The sequence below is a fragment of the Sinocyclocheilus rhinocerous genome, unplaced genomic scaffold (genome assembly GCF_001515625.1).
Source record: "Sinocyclocheilus rhinocerous isolate Xijiao unplaced genomic scaffold, SAMN03320098_v1.1 scaffold300, whole genome shotgun sequence".
In the NCBI taxonomy this organism is placed as follows: domain Eukaryota; kingdom Metazoa; phylum Chordata; class Actinopteri; order Cypriniformes; family Cyprinidae; genus Sinocyclocheilus; species Sinocyclocheilus rhinocerous.
The window spans coordinates 121,028-137,526 of NW_015654065.1; the positions used below are offsets into that span (position 1 = coordinate 121,028).

Genomic DNA, 16,499 nt, shown 5'->3' on the forward strand with positions numbered 1-16,499 from the left:
CGTTCATTAGTTGGAGTTTCTGCGTTCCACTGCGCTGCATTTTAATTCATTTTTATGTAAACATACATTAGATGGACGTCTTTAACCGCTGAGCTTGAATTGGCAGTAAACAGTAGGTCAGCTGTTTAAAAAGCATCTCTCGAGTCCCTGCAGTTCTTGGATTTAAGGCTGCGCTGAAACCGTTCTGTGTGAGGGACTTTGTGATTTTACCCCTTAAACGGATAGTTCAGCCAAAAAGTGATCATTTAATCACCCTCAAGAAGTTTTAAACTAGTAGTATGGGTTTCTTTCCTCGGCTGAACACAAAAGATATTTTGAAGAACGTGGGTAACCTAACAGATTCTGGTCTCTGTTGACATCCATAGTATTTCCCCCCCACTATTTTAGTCAATGGGGACCAACAACTGTTTGGTTACCCACATTCTTCAAAATATCTTCTATGATCAACAGAAGAAAAAAGTCATACATGTTTGGAACAATTTGAGGGTCAGTAAATGATTCCAATTTTCATTTTTTTGGTGAACTATCCTTTAATACCAAAGAAGTTGAACTCTTGCTAGTGTTGGCTCAAACATTTTGACATTGACAAGCACTGTTGCAAACCAGCCTTGCATAATTAAATCACAGTAAACTTATTTAAATGTGTAACAGAACATTTTATTTGTCTGTTTATTTGTCTACATCATTTCACACAATATCAACATTTGTCTTTGAGGAAAGCAATGATCTCCTCTGTAATGTAGGTTTGTACCAATGATAACTTAAAACACAGATGTTTTTTTTTCTGATGTGAAAAAAAAAAACCCTTAGAAAACATTGTACAAACATGAGAATTTTTACAAAACTATACAATCGAATGTGCTTGATAAAGTTTAATTTTACAATCTTAATGATTTTTTTCTTTGTAAATATACTGACTTTCCATTATTATAACTCTTATTTGGATCAATCAAGCTTGTTTCAAAGAAAAATGGGTGCAAGTCATTTACGGGCAGAACATAAGGAGGAAGTAAATAATCACACCAAAAACAGAAAACTGAGAGGAACTTTCTGCCAGACAAGTTTCATGACTAAGGCAATCTCCTGCAAGTAAGTTCATTTGAAGCATTAAAAAAAGATATATCATTACAAGAATTAGAACATAAGTTCCTTACAGGAAATATGAGCGCAAGTAGGAACCATATGAGGAAAAGCTCTTTGAATGAAGAATGTTATGAAAGACGCTTTTCTTACATTAGTATTTCACTGCACACCAAGACCATTTCACTAAAAAACATCCTCCTTCTACCCTTAATGTATATATAATATACACATTTTATTAAATCTCAACACTTTCTACCATGTGAACATTAAATAAATCAAATTAAAGCCAGTCAGCGCAAAAAGAAACACCTTCCAGGTGAGATGAGAAACAACCCAATGATATGCATACATACAAACAACTCCATCTTGGTGATCGCATGACCACACTTAAATAATTGCATGCAACGCTTGTAACGCTTTAACAGCATTAGCAAAGCGAGGGCTGAGAGGAAGCGGGCTGTGCGCTGGTCTCTGATCAGCCGGACCCCACAGACCTTCTAAAAAGCACAATAAATACGGCTCTAAATCTCCCAGGTCAGCAGTTTGCTGCTAGTTAACAAAACGTCAGAATAAATAGTGTAACTAGGCTTGACATGCCCTCAGGATGCATTGTGAACAAACATGGCATGAAATAAACTTGGTGTGCTGGCACACAAAGTCAGGGAATTCATTCAATGCAAATGTATCAATGCAAATACATTAGTTACTTTGTCTGGCCATGTTATTTCTGCCACGCCGAAAATACATGTTTGCATAGAAGCATTTACTTCACAAGAGAAGAGAACTGTCAGAGCTAAAGGCTGGGTGTTTGTCACACACTTCGTTTTCTGATTGAAGAGGTAGTTTCACATTTCTCAAGGGATGTGGAGTAAAGTTTACTTTACAGGACACCAGTGCCAATGTCTAATAATCATAATAACATCAACAACAATAATAATAAAAGCAAGATGCTTGTTGTAAGTCTCAACAGGACTTAAACTACAGACTCTGAGCTTTGCTCTCCTCGGTCCATCTCACAGATTTTCTCTCTCGATAATGGAGCTTGGAATATGGGCAGGATGGAAATGGAAGATTTAGTGGGTTGGGTTTGGGGGTCTACTCGGACTCTGTTAGTAGCGGGTACGGGCCTCCGTGTCTTGGAGCGAGGCTGGAGCTGAGGTCCTGCTCTGCGGAGAAGGAGGGAGAGGAGACTCCAGGCAGGATGGAGGAAGCAAGGCCTGAAGCTTGGTCAGTAGCACAGCGATACGGGTTAGAGCTGGAAGCCTTCCATCGGTCCCTCAGACTGCTGGAAAATGTACTGGCCCTGATTCTGATCCACCTGTGGAACGATGCTGGCATCCTCCTCCTCCACGCCAAAGTAGTGCTCGATCAGGTCAAAGGCCTTCTGGTAGATCTCCTGGTTCTCGTGGCTTTGCAGGAACTCAATCTTGTCCAAGCCTGTGTGGGAACAACAGTAAAACAATTATATAAACAAATGAACAAACAGCACTGTAAACACCGTCTGCAAGTATGGAAAGCATATGACAATTCTGACTATTAAAAAAAATATATTATAAAATTAGTTGATTTGCTGATGTTTTTTGTGCATGTTTATTTTTGTTTAATAATAATAAATGGTATCTTTAATAGTACTATTATTATCATTGATAATATTCTTCAAACCAACCCAGACAAATCCGAAATTGTGAAAATCACATGAGAAACAAAACAGCTAAAAAGACATGATTCCTGCACCTTTTAAGCAGTGAATTTTTAGTACTTGTCCAATTGTTTAAGATCACTGGATAAGGATTTTCTAAAGATAGAATTGCTGACAAATGAGCAGTTTTGAACAAATATACTTAAGAGCGGACCATAACTAGAAATATTTATAATGACTGCAATGACTTTTCCAGACCTGGAAAAACCAAACATTACATTAAATGCATGAGATGATTCAAGGTATTAGGTGAGGCATGCCTACCATAAGCCTCTTCGATGAAAGCACAGTAAGGATTGACGCCCGTTCCGTTCTGTTTGGACTCCTGTTCTCCCAGTCTGAGGATGTTCTCCAAGCCGTTTAGAGCCACCTGCACAATCTTGGAGTCCATCACCGTCAGCAGGTCACACATGGGCTTTATGGTGTTGAGAGAAACCAAGTATCTGCATGTAAAGCACAATTATCAACTTCTGTTTTACTAAACATCCACCTAAATAGCACCCTATAATGCAGTTTTCTCTCCTAGAATGTAGGCGTATATGTCGGGGGGAATCAACTGAGGACTTCCTGGTGTGTCAGATAAAAATTCCACTTCAAAAGTAAATTGGATATTTACTTTTTTTTTACGGAATTTAAGGTATGATTATTAGTGCTCATTTTTAAAGGTTTTTATTATTGTTTAAGTGCACTTTATGTGTTAAAAGGACATCCCTAATATTTACATAACCACATGATGCAACAAAAAAACAATTTTAAAAAGAAAAATCACTTTAAAGATGGTCTGACTATTACTGCCATCTACAGGCCAGAAATGTGTCGTATGCTTTGATCCCACTCTGTGCTTTAATGACTGTTATTAGTCTAACCAAAATCCCTGTATAAATGATACTAAGCTCTTCAAGTCTGTCTTAAAACATGGGTAAATGATAACCTATGGCAGTATGAAGGTGGTTTAGCATGCATTATATAAGATTCTCAGAAAGTCCTCAATCAAAATAAATCCTTCTAAATTCCTAGAATAGGTAAAAACCAAAGCAGAATAAGCCCACAGTGCACCTAATCTGCTCTGGCGTGCCTCCCGAAGTGGCGTTGGTTATTGCCCACGCGGCCTCCTTCCTGGTGCGGAACTCAGCTTTCTGCAGTATCTCGATTAGCACTGGGAATATGTTGGCATCGATTACCGCCTGCAACAGAAAAAGCATCAAGCCATGGCTGTTCAGACACAACATATGGTATCATAACCTTATAATGTCTCCCTCAGTCTAAAGTACCTGGATTTGCACTCTGTTCCCAGCGGTGATATTGGAGACGGTCCAGCAGGCCTCTTTTTTGATGGATTCCTTCGGACTGCTGAGTAAATGGAGCAGGCAGGGCAGAGCGGAGCAGTTCAGAATCACCTGACATACAACAGAGCATCACAACAGATCAGAAAAATGCAGACAACCTTGCATGTGATAAACAACACCTATACTACCTGGGTCTGAATATCGTCTCCTGTTACAATGTTCCCCACTGCTCTCAGTGCAGGGGACACCACCTTGTAATCACTGTGCCTGTGAATGGACAACACATAGGTGTTATTCTAAGTCAGTGATAAAAGAAATCACATGGTTTACTGATTGAGTTAGCATGTCTGGTCCTTACATGAGCAACTCCACCAGCCTGCGGCACACGCCTGAGTCAACAACTGTCTGGATTTTGTCGTTGGGTCCATCGGACAGGTATGAAAGTGCCCAGCAGGCATCTGCAAGAACATCAGGATCACTGCTGAAGAGTAATCTGGAGAGCACGCTCAGACATGGTGACACCTGTGAAGAAACAACAGTTGTTCGATCATGTTACAAGGGGAAAAAACACTGATTTACACAAAGAGAGTGTGTTTGTGTGAATCATTGAAATTTGATAACTATGCAATTGGAATGTGGTTTACCCAAAACTGGTTTGCAAACTCACCTTTGCAAAGTCCGGAGGTGGATTTTTCCCTCTGCATAGGTTGGATAGCGCCCACACTGCATTCCGGGTGGTAGTGAGCCGGTTTGATTTTGCAAGCAACCTGCAAAGACGAGGAAAAAATATGTAATCAAACCACTAGATGGCGGTAATGGTAAAGTCTTTTATTTAAAGGTCCCATGACATGCTGCTTTTTGGATGCTTTTATATAGGCCTAAGTGCCTACTAGCCTTGGTGAGATTTTTTTTTTTTTTTTAATATGTTCAAACTTCAAACAGTGTATTTCACTTATATTTCATTTATATTTCATTTTAGTATATAGCCTAGTAGATGTTCTAACAGTTTCCAGCTTTTGGAGGGCTCTTAAAAGCATGAAACAGACTTATTTACCCTGTTTGTATTTAACATCACAGCTAGTGAATACTTGCTAGTGAAGGGTTTGGGACTGTGTGCGTTCATGCCATTTAATGTCATTTTTCCTGCAGGATATTAGATTTAGGGCTCAGCAAAGATATAGGGACCTGCACTATTGAGATAACAGTTCAACAGCTTTCAAAGGGTATCATAGACTTTCTGAAAAGCAGAAAATATAAACATGCAATCACAGTGTTGGGACCGGTAGAGGACACTCACTGCTGAAGAGAAGGCAAGATGCCACAGTTGAGGACGTAGTCTCTGCACTCTGCATTATCCCCGGCTATATTTCCTAATGCCCACACTGCCTGTAAAAACAGTTACACACAACTGATCACTTTCATGGTGCTATGGAGTTCTGATAAACCAGCTATTGGATGAAAGGCATGAACCAGGCTACATTCTGCAAAAAAATCACCTGCTCTTGTACATCCTCATAGTCTGAGTTGAGTAGCTCTATAAAGATGGGCACGGCCCCTGTCTCAATGACCACCTTGGTGTGTAGGAAGGTTCCTGACGCTATGTTGGTTAGGGCCCAGGCAGCTTCAAACTGGTCAAAACAAGCAACAATAGCCTCTTAAAGCTTGGCTGTAATGGCAATGTAGCTTTCGCAAGACTTGTGCTATGAAACTTTCTTACCTGCAGAGTCCAGTTATCACTCCTTTTTAGAAATTCAACAAACTGGTTGACAACACCAGGTGTGTGGATGACCTCATCAATGGGAGGATTGGGCTCTAAAGGAAATTCATCTTAATCTTGACTTTAAAAAAATTGTCATCCATGAGTCGATGAGATGTATAAATAAAGACACCAACCTTTAGAGAGTAACTTTCTGAACTTTTGAGTGGCTATGAGCTGCTGGTCTGGATCCTCAGAGAAGATCATCTGAATCATGTCTTGGGTTATAACTCCTTCCTGCACAGATTTACATTATAATGTTTATCTAAGATGTAGTTTTTGACATAAATAGTTTAAATTCACCAGAAAAAAAAAAAAATGTACGAAAGGTGTCAAAATTGGTCTTGTACAAACTTACTTCAATGGCTTTCCTAGTAAAATGATATCTGTACCTATGTATCCAAACATATATTACATATATATATACACACACACATAGAGAGAGAGAGAGAGATAGATACAAACATTTTCTATTTTCAATAATTTGTTCTTTTGAACCATCTATTCACCAAAGGATCCTAAAAAATTTATTAAAGTTTCTACATAAATAAAAGTAAGCAGCACAACTGTTTTTTAACACTGATAATAATAAGAAATTGAGAGAAAAAAATTGAGGACCCAATGAGCATATTAGAATGATCATATTAGAATGATTTCTGAAGGATCACGTGACAGTGAAGATAGGGGAAAATGACTGCTGAAAATTCAGCTTTTCCATCACAGGAATAAATTAAAATGTATATAGAAATAAAATATATTAAAAAAAAATTTAAATCTAAAAATAGCAAACTGTTCATTTAAATTCTAATAATATATCACAATATTACTGTATACTGTATATTTGATTAAATAAATGCTTCCTTTGAGGACATTTTATAGATATAATTTTTTTATATATATTAACAATTTATATTAATATAATGCTAATTGATACAAAATATATACAACTATGCTAATTTTATTTTTTTAAATGCTGTATAGTCAATTCAGTATGCTTAAAATTATAACTAATAACCAAGCCCCAAGGGAAAAGTACTGACAAATATGTCTGTTCTCTGTGAACTTTACAGTCCAATCATCTGTTTGACAACAATGACAGATAGCCTGCTGCCTGAATTACTTACACCTGATACAGGTACAGTGGAGCTGATATCAGGGTCCTGAATGGGGCATTCAAGCATGGACTCATCACCAGGTGGCAGAGACACATTCCTCCTCTTGAACAGCTGCGGAGTAGGTAGAACGATTTACTTTAGTAGTTACTTTTGTACACAAAACTGATATATTAAATGAACAGATCCGGCCATATAACCCTTTAATATATACACTTTTATTCCATAAAGTATCATGAACCCTTCATGAACAAAACTGTAATTTAATTTGCTTGTATAATAAGGAAGAAAAAAATGATGACAAACCTGCTCCTCCCTCTTCTGTTTACGGAGCTGTATCCCTTCCTCCTCTCTCCGTCTCCGCATTTCCTGGGGGTTCAGGGCTTTATTCTTGTAGCTCTTCATTCGATAGCTTTCTTTGCCTGGGCTTGCCATTGCGTCTTCAGATCAGAGAAAGAAATGTGGTCAGATGCGCATTCTGATACTCAATTTCTGCTGTCTATTCAGCACATCAACCATAAGCCTATAGCAATACAGACAAGAATCACAACTGGTCGAGCCTGTATGCAATTCTCCTCATAATTTATGCCAAACAGCATGTGGAGACAAAAGGAATGGTTTCTCTGAAAGCAATTATGCTTGTTAATACTAGCATTTCCTGTGAGCACTAACTGACACTTTGCATGCTGAACTTCCTTCATTATCTGGTCAATGTTTTTGTTGTTCAGCTTCCTTTCATATCAAACAAGCAGTTCAGAATTAAACATTTTAACTCAGCCGCTTTTGTCTCATTTATTACCAGTATATCTGACTAAAGACGTTCATATTTACAGTATCATACATATCATGAATAGCCTTTAGCAAGTTAGTGGATCAATAATATAGTATTAGAAACTTTTAAGCAGAGATGCTCAAACCAGCAGGCCAACGTTGTCTCATCATGATGACCTTAAATTTGGCCCAACGGTCTATATCATAAGACATAAAACATGAAAATATAGGGAAAAAAACATGTCATGTATATCTTCATTTTCTAATGTATTTTTAATTATTTATTTGCATTATTTTTGCATTGAAATGTAGTGATTAGAAGTTCCTTTTATTAAACTTTTTAATGTACATTTTAACAGCTGGATATAATGCAACAACAGTCATTTTACTTTCTTTACTTTTTTGGATTACAAAATGAGACGTTATGCAAAACGGCAGTCTGAGTCACCTTTTAGTTTCAATGCAAGGAAAAATATGCACTGAACGTGAATGATGACTGAGGCTGTCAGTCCCAACATCTTCTATTGTCTTCCACAGAAGAAGAAAAAAATCAACAGAGAACAACATGAGGGTGAATAAATGATTACAAAAGTGTCATTTTAAGGAGGAACTTTCCCTTTAAGATGCAAAACATATGTCGACATCTTCTCTAACTTCTAATTAATCACTTTACACAAATGCAGCACTTGTAAACACTGGTGTTTTAATCGGATCAGCTGGTTTTGTGTGGAATTGTGGTTGGAGGACTGGACTTATTTAACAAAGACAGTTTATCACATACTACATAAGTAATCACAGCTCTAAATATACAAGTCTAAGCATCTATATTAATACCACGCAATTTATTTGGCTCAACAAACAACTAAATATTCTTGGTAGTCATAATTTTCAGTAGCGCATTAGCACATATTTCGTGAACAGCTGAAACCAAGACTTTCTGGGTCACAAATCAGTTTCATAAATCCACTAACGCACTGTTAATACGTTATTGGTTTATAATATCTCAAATCATTCAGTCTTTTCACTTTCAGCCTAAACTGTGCCCAACTTCTCTGTGCTAACATGCTAACCGTGCTATGCTAGCTTGGACTAAACGTCAAGATGGTTAATTACTCTGCCAGCACGCCCTGTTGCCTCATTTACTCCCTGGAAAGAAAATACCTTTACATCGTATATAGTGTATAAATCTCACCCATTAGTCGTAGATCGGAGAGGGATGTACTGGCCGTGTGTTTTTAAATTTCTCTCAAGACCCTCCCGAGTTCCTCCAGCTGAGGGCAATATGGCGTCCACTGGTAAGAAACGTCACCTCCGCTGCTGTTTCCGGTTTTCATGAGCGGCCTCATTCAATAATAATAAACAGAAAGTGAAACGGGTGATTGTTTAAGTCAGCATATCTACCTCTGAACAGGTACGTTGCATATAAGTGTCGATTTCGAGATAGATTCGAGTTGAATTTTTGCTGTTGTGCATGAAGTCAGTTGAAGAAGGCTTTTGATGTTATAAATGTATGTTAGCAGCGTGACTGTCCAGTGTTCTTTGTTGACAGAATCGATGCTTGCTGTCGCGTAAGGTGCGTCTTGATAAAATCCGGATTTCAGGTTAACTAAGGCCAAATTGCCTCAGAGTTTTGCTATTAGTTGATTATAACGTTTTAAATGCATTCCAAACACAAACGCATCCCTTACCACTGTTTATCAAGGTTTACCAAGGTAAACCATGTTTATCTGGTAATATATCGTAATTACTTTAAATATTTTTAATTAAGGCCTGTCACGATTACGAACTTTTGGCTGTGGATTCATTGTCACACAATATTTGCTATTAATGAAATATATGATTTCCTACATGGCTTTATAAACAAACGTTGTACAGGGGTAGAATTACATGAAAAATTATCATTATTTAAAACGAATAGGTATTATTAATAATATTTTTTATAAAACTATTAACAAATGGTTACCCATATTTCTCTTTTCTCGTCCACTTTAGTCTTATTTCTTTTTTAGTGTTTGTTTCTTTATTTCATACTAATTTGTTTAACCTAAAAAAAACATTTTATATATTATATAATCATGTCAGTTATGAATGGTTATTATATTATTGTGCAAAAGTTATTTATTTAGAAATTTACAATTTCCTTTATGGCTTATTTAAAAACATTGCAAATGGGTAAAATCACATGGATTATAAGTATGATTAACAAATAATAATTATTAATAATATTTATAATAAAATATTTAAAAAAAATTTTTTGGTCCACTTTATTTATTTATTTTTGTTTTTGTTTGTTTGGGGGAAAAAGATTCGCTATGTATGGTTAATATTATATTACATATTATTATGTAATATATTTAATATGTTGCTCATAAATCCTTCACTTTCTAGTGTAATTTTCACAGTATGATTAAACCCACAACCATTCATATGTCAAAATCATTGTCAGGTCTATTATTGGTACTAAAATCAGAACAGAATATTAGATGTTCTTCAAACTGTGAGAATAATTTTTGTCATTTTGATTTTTTTGTTGTTGTTGTAAATTTGCCACAGTATACTAACAATACCTGTAGTAACTATGCAATTTTTGCTGATACTTTTATGGTTAATTTGTCCATTTGTTTTATCCAGGCTTGTGATAATGCCTGTGTGTGACATCTGCTGTGAAGAGCTCCTATCTGAGGCAGAGATGAGAACCCATATCCTCCTGATTCACACAGAGAATGTGATGACCTGCCCGTTCTGCTCTTTGTCCGGCATCTCATATGACGAGTTGAACTTCCACATCAACACTGCACATATAGAGAAAGACTGCCAGGACACGAGTGCAACAGTGGTTGACAGTGGACAGAAAAGCTCAAATGACTGGATTGCTCAAAGTCCCAATTCTACAAGGACTTCTAATGTGAATGCGAAAAATATGGACAAGGTATCTCAAGCCTCGCCTCAGTCACCGAGTACAGGGACCTCTCTTTCTCAGGGAACCTCAACTAATCTGAAGAGTTCACCACCTGCAGCAGCCACAGCGAATGGTGCAGTAAAACTGGTCAGAACTACACAAAATTCCAGCAACAACCCAAGCAAGGAGAGGGAAGATGGGCGGCGAAAATCAAAGCAGAAGCGTTTGTCCTCACCTATTAAAGGTGCTCTTGAGTTTACAACATAAAACTGACTTAAATTAGGCTTTTAGACTAATATTTTCTCTTTGTGTGTTGCAGAAGGGTGCTTTGCATGTCCAATGTGCAGCTTGGTCTGCAAAGACTGCTTTATTCTGCAGGAGCATGTTGAGCTTCATCTACAGGACCAAGCTGAAGGTGTCTTACCTCAAAACATAAATATCACTCTAGCAAGTATATTTGTAGGTTTACAAGTATTCATTTTACACTCTTTTTATCACCAGCTGACTATGATTGATGTCTGATATGGTTTGTCTTTTTAAGGGGCTGGTCCTGAGGTTGGCACTTCAACAGAAGTGTCTTCTACAAGCAGTGGTAGATCAGGTGAGTTAGCAAGGTGGTCGATTTGACAGTTCTGAATAAAAGTGAATGGCCAAACTGAACTATAACTGTATTTTTGGGATCTCCAGGTGTGATGCGCTATGAGTGTCCAATGTGTTCTCGGAGTTGTTCTAGTAGCTCCTCCCTTCAAGAGCATGTTGAGCTACACCTGGAATATGGCTCAGCATCTGTAACCGGTATGTGTATATTAATAAGTAAGCAACAGCATATGAATTTTATTCTAGAATTGTTGGTTAGTTACATTTTAGTTTAGAGATTAAAATGTTCTGTGGGTTCTGTTTACAAGTACAATGCATCAAAATGATAATAATCAATCAACATGAAATCTGTTGTAGCCACTGGTGCAGCAAAACTTGTGGTTTCTTAAAACATCTGACTTGGTGTTCATTTGATTTGGGTGTTTTGAGGACATTCATCTGAAGACCTGACTCTGGCCAGGAAGCTTCAGGAGGAAGAGCAGCAAAAGTGGAGGGAGGCTGCAACTAGACGGGAAGCAGAGGACTTTAAGAAGCTCCAGGTTAGCTAAAGAAAATGTCACTGGGAGATTTCTAGAAAATGTTCACCTAAAAAGTAAAAATGTACACTTCTACTCTTTTCAGAAGCAGTTTGGGCTTGATAACAGCGGTGGTTATCGCAAGCAGATGGAGAGGAATATGGAGAGGGCTGTGTCTCGAGGTCAGATGGTTCCTGCAGAGTTCCACAGGAAAAAAGCGGAGATGCTTGAATCTCTGGCCTCCGGGGTGGATGATGGCAGAAGCAAAACATCAGGTCTGATTGAGAGTGCATCATAGAGCTACACCAATAATCTTTACATATTTGGTCCAACTGGTGAATTATTAGACTGAAAACCTGTTCAGTTATTTTATCTTTTTATCTTATCAATGTTGAAAACAGATGTGCTTCTTAATATTTTGTGTAAAGAGTGATACATTTTTTATAATTAAATTATTTGATAGATAATAATAAAAATTTATACTTTTTTGTAACTTTTTAGTTTTTACTAGTGCTGTCAAACGATTAATCGCATCCAAAATAAAAGTTTTTGTTTACATAATATATGTGTGTATACTGTGTATATTTATGTATATATATATATATATATATATATAAATACAAGCACATGCATGTATATATTTAAGAAAAATATATTATGTTTATATATTAAATATATTTATATATAATATAAAATATAAGTATATATTTTCGAAATATATACTGTGTATTTATATATACATAATAAATATACACAGTACACATACATATATTACGTAAACAAAAACTTATTTTGGATGTGATTAATCGCGATTAATCGTTTGACAGAACTAGTTTTTATAGTCACTTTCAGTCAGTTGAATGTGTCCTTGCTGAATAAAGTTATTCATTTCTTTAAAAAAAAAAAAAAATCTCACTGACCCAAACATTTGAACTGTAGTGCGTGTGTAAATATTTTTAATTAATATATACTTAATTATACTTTTTTAAATGAATTTAATGTATTTTATTAATTAATAATTTATAATAGTAATTAAAAATAATGCAGTATTATTATTAGGTTTTTAACTATAAAGCTGTTACTTTTTAATGTTGGAAAAAAACTGTGGAAAATTAAAATAAAGAAAACGGGTCAAGGCTTAGACTTAATCTTTCTATTTCAGGACTTATGGGAGCTCTGTATAGGTACTATCAGAGGGACGCCTCTGACTGTGCACATGTGTGGCTCTGTGCTGAGACTGGTCACTACTCCTCATCGGAGGGGGACAAAGGTTGGGGATGTGGCTACAGAAACTTCCAGATGCTTCTTTCATCTTTGCATAGGATGGAGCAGTATAAACTTTTACCTGGTATAACATCAGTAACATCATGTTATTCTCTTGGCTGCATGTTGATTTTCTTTGTAACAGTACCCATCATAAAATGTTCCCTCGCAGTTTCAGTTCCCAGCATTCCGAGAGTGCAAGCCTTAATTGAAGAGGCTTGGGGTCAAGGCGCTGATCCTCAGGGTGCTTCACACTTCAACCATCGACTACAGGGGACACGGGCTTGGATAGGAGCTACAGAAATCTATGCAGTTCTCACCTCCCTTAGTGTGAAGTACGTACTGAAACCCCAAGTTTACATTCACACACTACTGTTCAAAGGTTTGGGGTCAGAAAGATAAATATGTACATTTTCTGCTCATCAGAGACTCCTGAAAACATGTATCGAGGCTTTCTCTAATTAAATATTAAGTAGCACAACATTGGGAACAATAAGAAGTGTTTCATGAGCACCACAGCAGCAATGATTTGTGCTTGTGCAAATTCAGCTTTGCCATCACAGGGATAAATTACATTTTTAAAATATTAAAATAGAAAACAGTTATTTTAACTAGTAAAAAAAAAATCGCAATAATAATATTTTACTGTATTTTTGATCAAATAAATGTAGCCTTGGTGAGAGATTTCTTTCAAAAACATTAAAAAAAAAATCAAACCAACCTCAAACTTTTGAATAGTTGCAAACATGTAAATAGCTTAAATATTATTCATTTCACATCTTAACTTTACATAAAAAATTTTAGAGCCAAAATTATGGATTTTCACAAGCCCACTGGCCCAGGAGACACACACCCCAGACTGTCTGAGTGGGTGAAACAATATTTCTCACATTCTGCCAGTAGGGGTGCAAGACTGCCACCCAAAATAGTGCAGACGACATTACCACCTATATACCTCCAGCACCAAGGTATTTCAAGATTTCTCTTGTAAAAAACAACAGCCCTTTAATTAAAATAGAATGAATTTATTCTCCCTTGTGACATTCAAGATAGCATTATCCTCATAAAAACAGACTTGCCTTTATAAGATGACATGCGTGTTATCCTGTCTTTATGATCAGGCCACAGTCGCTCTATAGTAGGAGTGGAACAGAAAGTAAATGGCAACCTATGCCTGCTCCTCTTCGATCCGGGGTGTGCACCAAAGGAAATGAGGAAGATGCTGTCACAGGATACAGCAGCTACCGTGGTACGACGTGTGCGCAAATTCCCCGGTAGCCTAAAACACAGACAGTATCAAGTGGTTGCTGTAGAAGGGCTGTTAACGCCTGAAGAGAAACAGGTAATTTTGACCTACAGCTTCAGGAATTCATTGCAGGAATTCAAGTTATGTATTACATTTGGACATGTCGTATGTGTAGTCTTTGTTAAACTGTTGACATATTTTTGGCATGTTTGTGTCTTTCAGAGCCGCATTCTTAATTCAAGGACACTATGTGCTGAGAAAATTCCTTGATGGAATTGTCCACATCTGCTGGCTGCAATTTTATCTACTATTCCTGCTACTTTTATCAACTAGTCCCTTTAAACAGACTGTGAAAAACTGTATTTTTGTATAAATGTCAATAAAAAATAACAGAGTTTTATCTGACTTGCTGCACAATAAGTCCGTTATTATTACTTATGATGCGAGTCTTCAGTTTTTAGATTTTGATTCATTGAATAATCAGCTCGTTTTGTTTTTAAACTACAGTTGTATGCATATGGTACAGTATCTATTGTCGGCACCATCAGTGGTCAAGGGATGTTTGTCAGCCTTATGCATTCTGAAGAAATCTGAACCTTCAGCATCCCACTCCTTTTTCCCACCCCACAGGCCAAATTCAAGTCATTTACAGATCCTCCCCTTCTTTCTCTGTTTTCTGAACAAATGTGTTAAAATACACCTCCTGATTTAATCAGGGCAGACAACCCACAAGTCACAGGACGGATTGGCATCTCACAGTCACTCCAGAGGAGAGAGAGAGAGACGGAGATGGCAGGTAAGTAAACCGCATGGTTGAACTAACAAGGAAGGCAGCACACTACAGTTTAGGACTAACCTTAACACTAACACACATATTATGGTTAATGTACAAAAAATTACCATGGAGAACCAGAATTCTCTCACAGATTATTTTTTCCATCACAAACATCTGCTGCCACAAAAATGGCGTTTTAATCTATATGGATAAAGAAATTTTTTATTTTTTTTACATTACTTGATTTCTTCCTCAGACTTTACAATAAGGATCAGTTTCGTAACGTTAGTGAACCACATTAAAATGAACAGTTAAAAAACTAAATGATTTATTAATCTTAGTAAACGTTAAGTTTCAATATTTACACACATCAAAGTTGCGTGGAACTGATCTAAAATTAACTTACATATGCAGTTTGCCCCTTATTCATCACGAATGGGCTACTATATGCAAGTTAGCTGGTAAGTATCTGTAACGGTGGTCTGTGGTGGAGAAAACGCTTAACGTAACATGGAGTTGTGTTTATAGTTCGATTCCCTGTTTGTAAAAAAGGGACGCAGATCGTTTTTCATGTTTAACGTTGTAAAATTCAATGGCTTTAGTACATCGTTCACAAAAAACGCGTTTAAAAATGTGAGACACAGCGCAGTAAAATGGGGGGGGGGGGGCCAAAGTCTCGAGGCGTTTAAAAAGTTTCACTAACTCTGATTTGAAGTTGAACACCGCGCTTTTGGAACGTCGAAGAGATGAGAAGCACGAGAACAAAGGTCAAACACTTGACTTCCGCCAAGCCAATCCCCTTGTCCAAGGAGCGGTATTCGATGGTTAGTGTATCCCATCATGCATCATGTTCTGGAAATAAATCGTGAGACTTTTTGCCAAGATCGCGCGAGAGGTCACGGAAACCTTTCCAATTTAAGTTAAATATTAAAGTCCGCATGAAATCAAAATGGACTTTATTTACTTTACTAGCGCACATTGCTAGTCTTGATGTGAACAATTAATCAGTGCAAGTTAATCCGCTGAAAAAAATTGTTTGTCTTGGTAATCTTCAATAAAAATCTGAACATTTGCTTCTGCTCTGGAATGGCATTCCTTCTCTGATGACGTCAGTTTGACGGCTTGGGCAGAATATCCTTAAACACGCCCCTCCAACAGCTATGAGTGAGAGACCGAGAGGAGGAGCGCAAAAATAAAACCACGCCCTCTATTAAATATTCCGTTTCTGATGGAAATACGTCACTGCACTGAAGGCAGCAACATCCGGTTCACGCAGACTTTAAAATAATAATAAGATATTACATATAATTTGGTAGTAAAACAAAGTGCTAAACATTTTATTGCTGCAAAGATTAGTATATTTATTTTTGTACAACATTTGCAACTGCTTTTTATCACTTAATTAAATTGTGTCATCTAATTAAATTGTCATGTTATAGAGACACTGAACAGACATTTAGAAGTTGATTTTAAAATGCAAAGTATTGAAAATAATAA

The 16,499-nt window shown here is 36.8% G+C and overlaps 3 protein-coding genes across 8 annotated transcripts in view; 2 read left to right on the top strand and 1 right to left on the bottom strand.

Moving 5' to 3' along the window:
* Nucleotides 1–635: 635 nt before the first annotated feature.
* kpna5 (karyopherin alpha 5 (importin alpha 6)) lies at nt 636–14,125 on the bottom strand. Of its 3 annotated transcripts, none has more exons than XM_016523437.1 (14): nt 14,061–14,125; nt 7,243–7,376; nt 6,949–7,050; nt 5,962–6,061; nt 5,786–5,880; nt 5,565–5,696; nt 5,366–5,454; nt 4,736–4,835; nt 4,427–4,590; nt 4,257–4,335; nt 4,054–4,179; nt 3,839–3,966; nt 3,047–3,225; nt 636–2,520 (listed from the first exon to the last, which is right to left on the bottom strand). In XM_016523437.1, exons 1-14 carry the CDS (start codon nt 14,074–14,076, stop codon nt 2,333–2,335), a joined length of 1,632 nt encoding a protein of 543 aa, XP_016378923.1. In that variant the 5' UTR covers nt 14,077–14,125; the 3' UTR covers nt 636–2,332. The 3 variants fall into 3 exon arrangements, with proteins under 3 accessions (XP_016378923.1, XP_016378922.1, XP_016378924.1); XM_016523436.1 differs by having other exon boundaries at nt 4,254–4,335; XM_016523438.1 differs by lacking the exon at nt 14,061–14,125 and adding an exon at nt 8,900–8,980 and having other exon boundaries at nt 4,254–4,335.
* LOC107716840 (zinc finger with UFM1-specific peptidase domain protein-like) lies at nt 8,929–14,584 on the top strand. Of its 4 annotated transcripts, none has more exons than XM_016523434.1 (12): nt 8,929–9,002; nt 10,339–10,850; nt 10,926–11,021; nt 11,148–11,207; nt 11,294–11,419; nt 11,633–11,742; nt 11,825–11,993; nt 12,881–13,066; nt 13,154–13,316; nt 13,786–13,949; nt 14,103–14,323; nt 14,450–14,584. In XM_016523434.1, the coding sequence occupies exons 2-12, from the start codon at nt 10,349–10,351 to the stop codon at nt 14,495–14,497; spliced, it is 1,845 nt and encodes a 614-aa protein (XP_016378920.1). In that variant the 5' UTR covers nt 8,929–9,002; nt 10,339–10,348; the 3' UTR covers nt 14,498–14,584. The 4 variants fall into 4 exon arrangements, with proteins under 4 accessions (XP_016378920.1, XP_016378918.1, XP_016378921.1 ...); XM_016523432.1 differs by lacking the exon at nt 8,929–9,002 and adding an exon at nt 9,040–9,118; XM_016523435.1 differs by lacking the exon at nt 8,929–9,002 and adding an exon at nt 9,170–9,215 and having other exon boundaries at nt 11,294–11,401; nt 14,450–14,582.
* Nucleotides 14,585–14,927: 343 nt separating this feature from the next.
* Nucleotides 14,928–16,499, top strand: part of LOC107716843 (amine sulfotransferase-like) — a 10,298-nt gene continuing 8,726 nt past the window's right edge. The window contains exon 1 of the mRNA XM_016523439.1: nt 14,928–15,023. Within this exon, the coding sequence (XP_016378925.1) occupies nt 15,017–15,023 (7 nt within the window). The 5' untranslated portion in view covers nt 14,928–15,016. The remainder of the gene's footprint in view (nt 15,024–16,499) is intronic.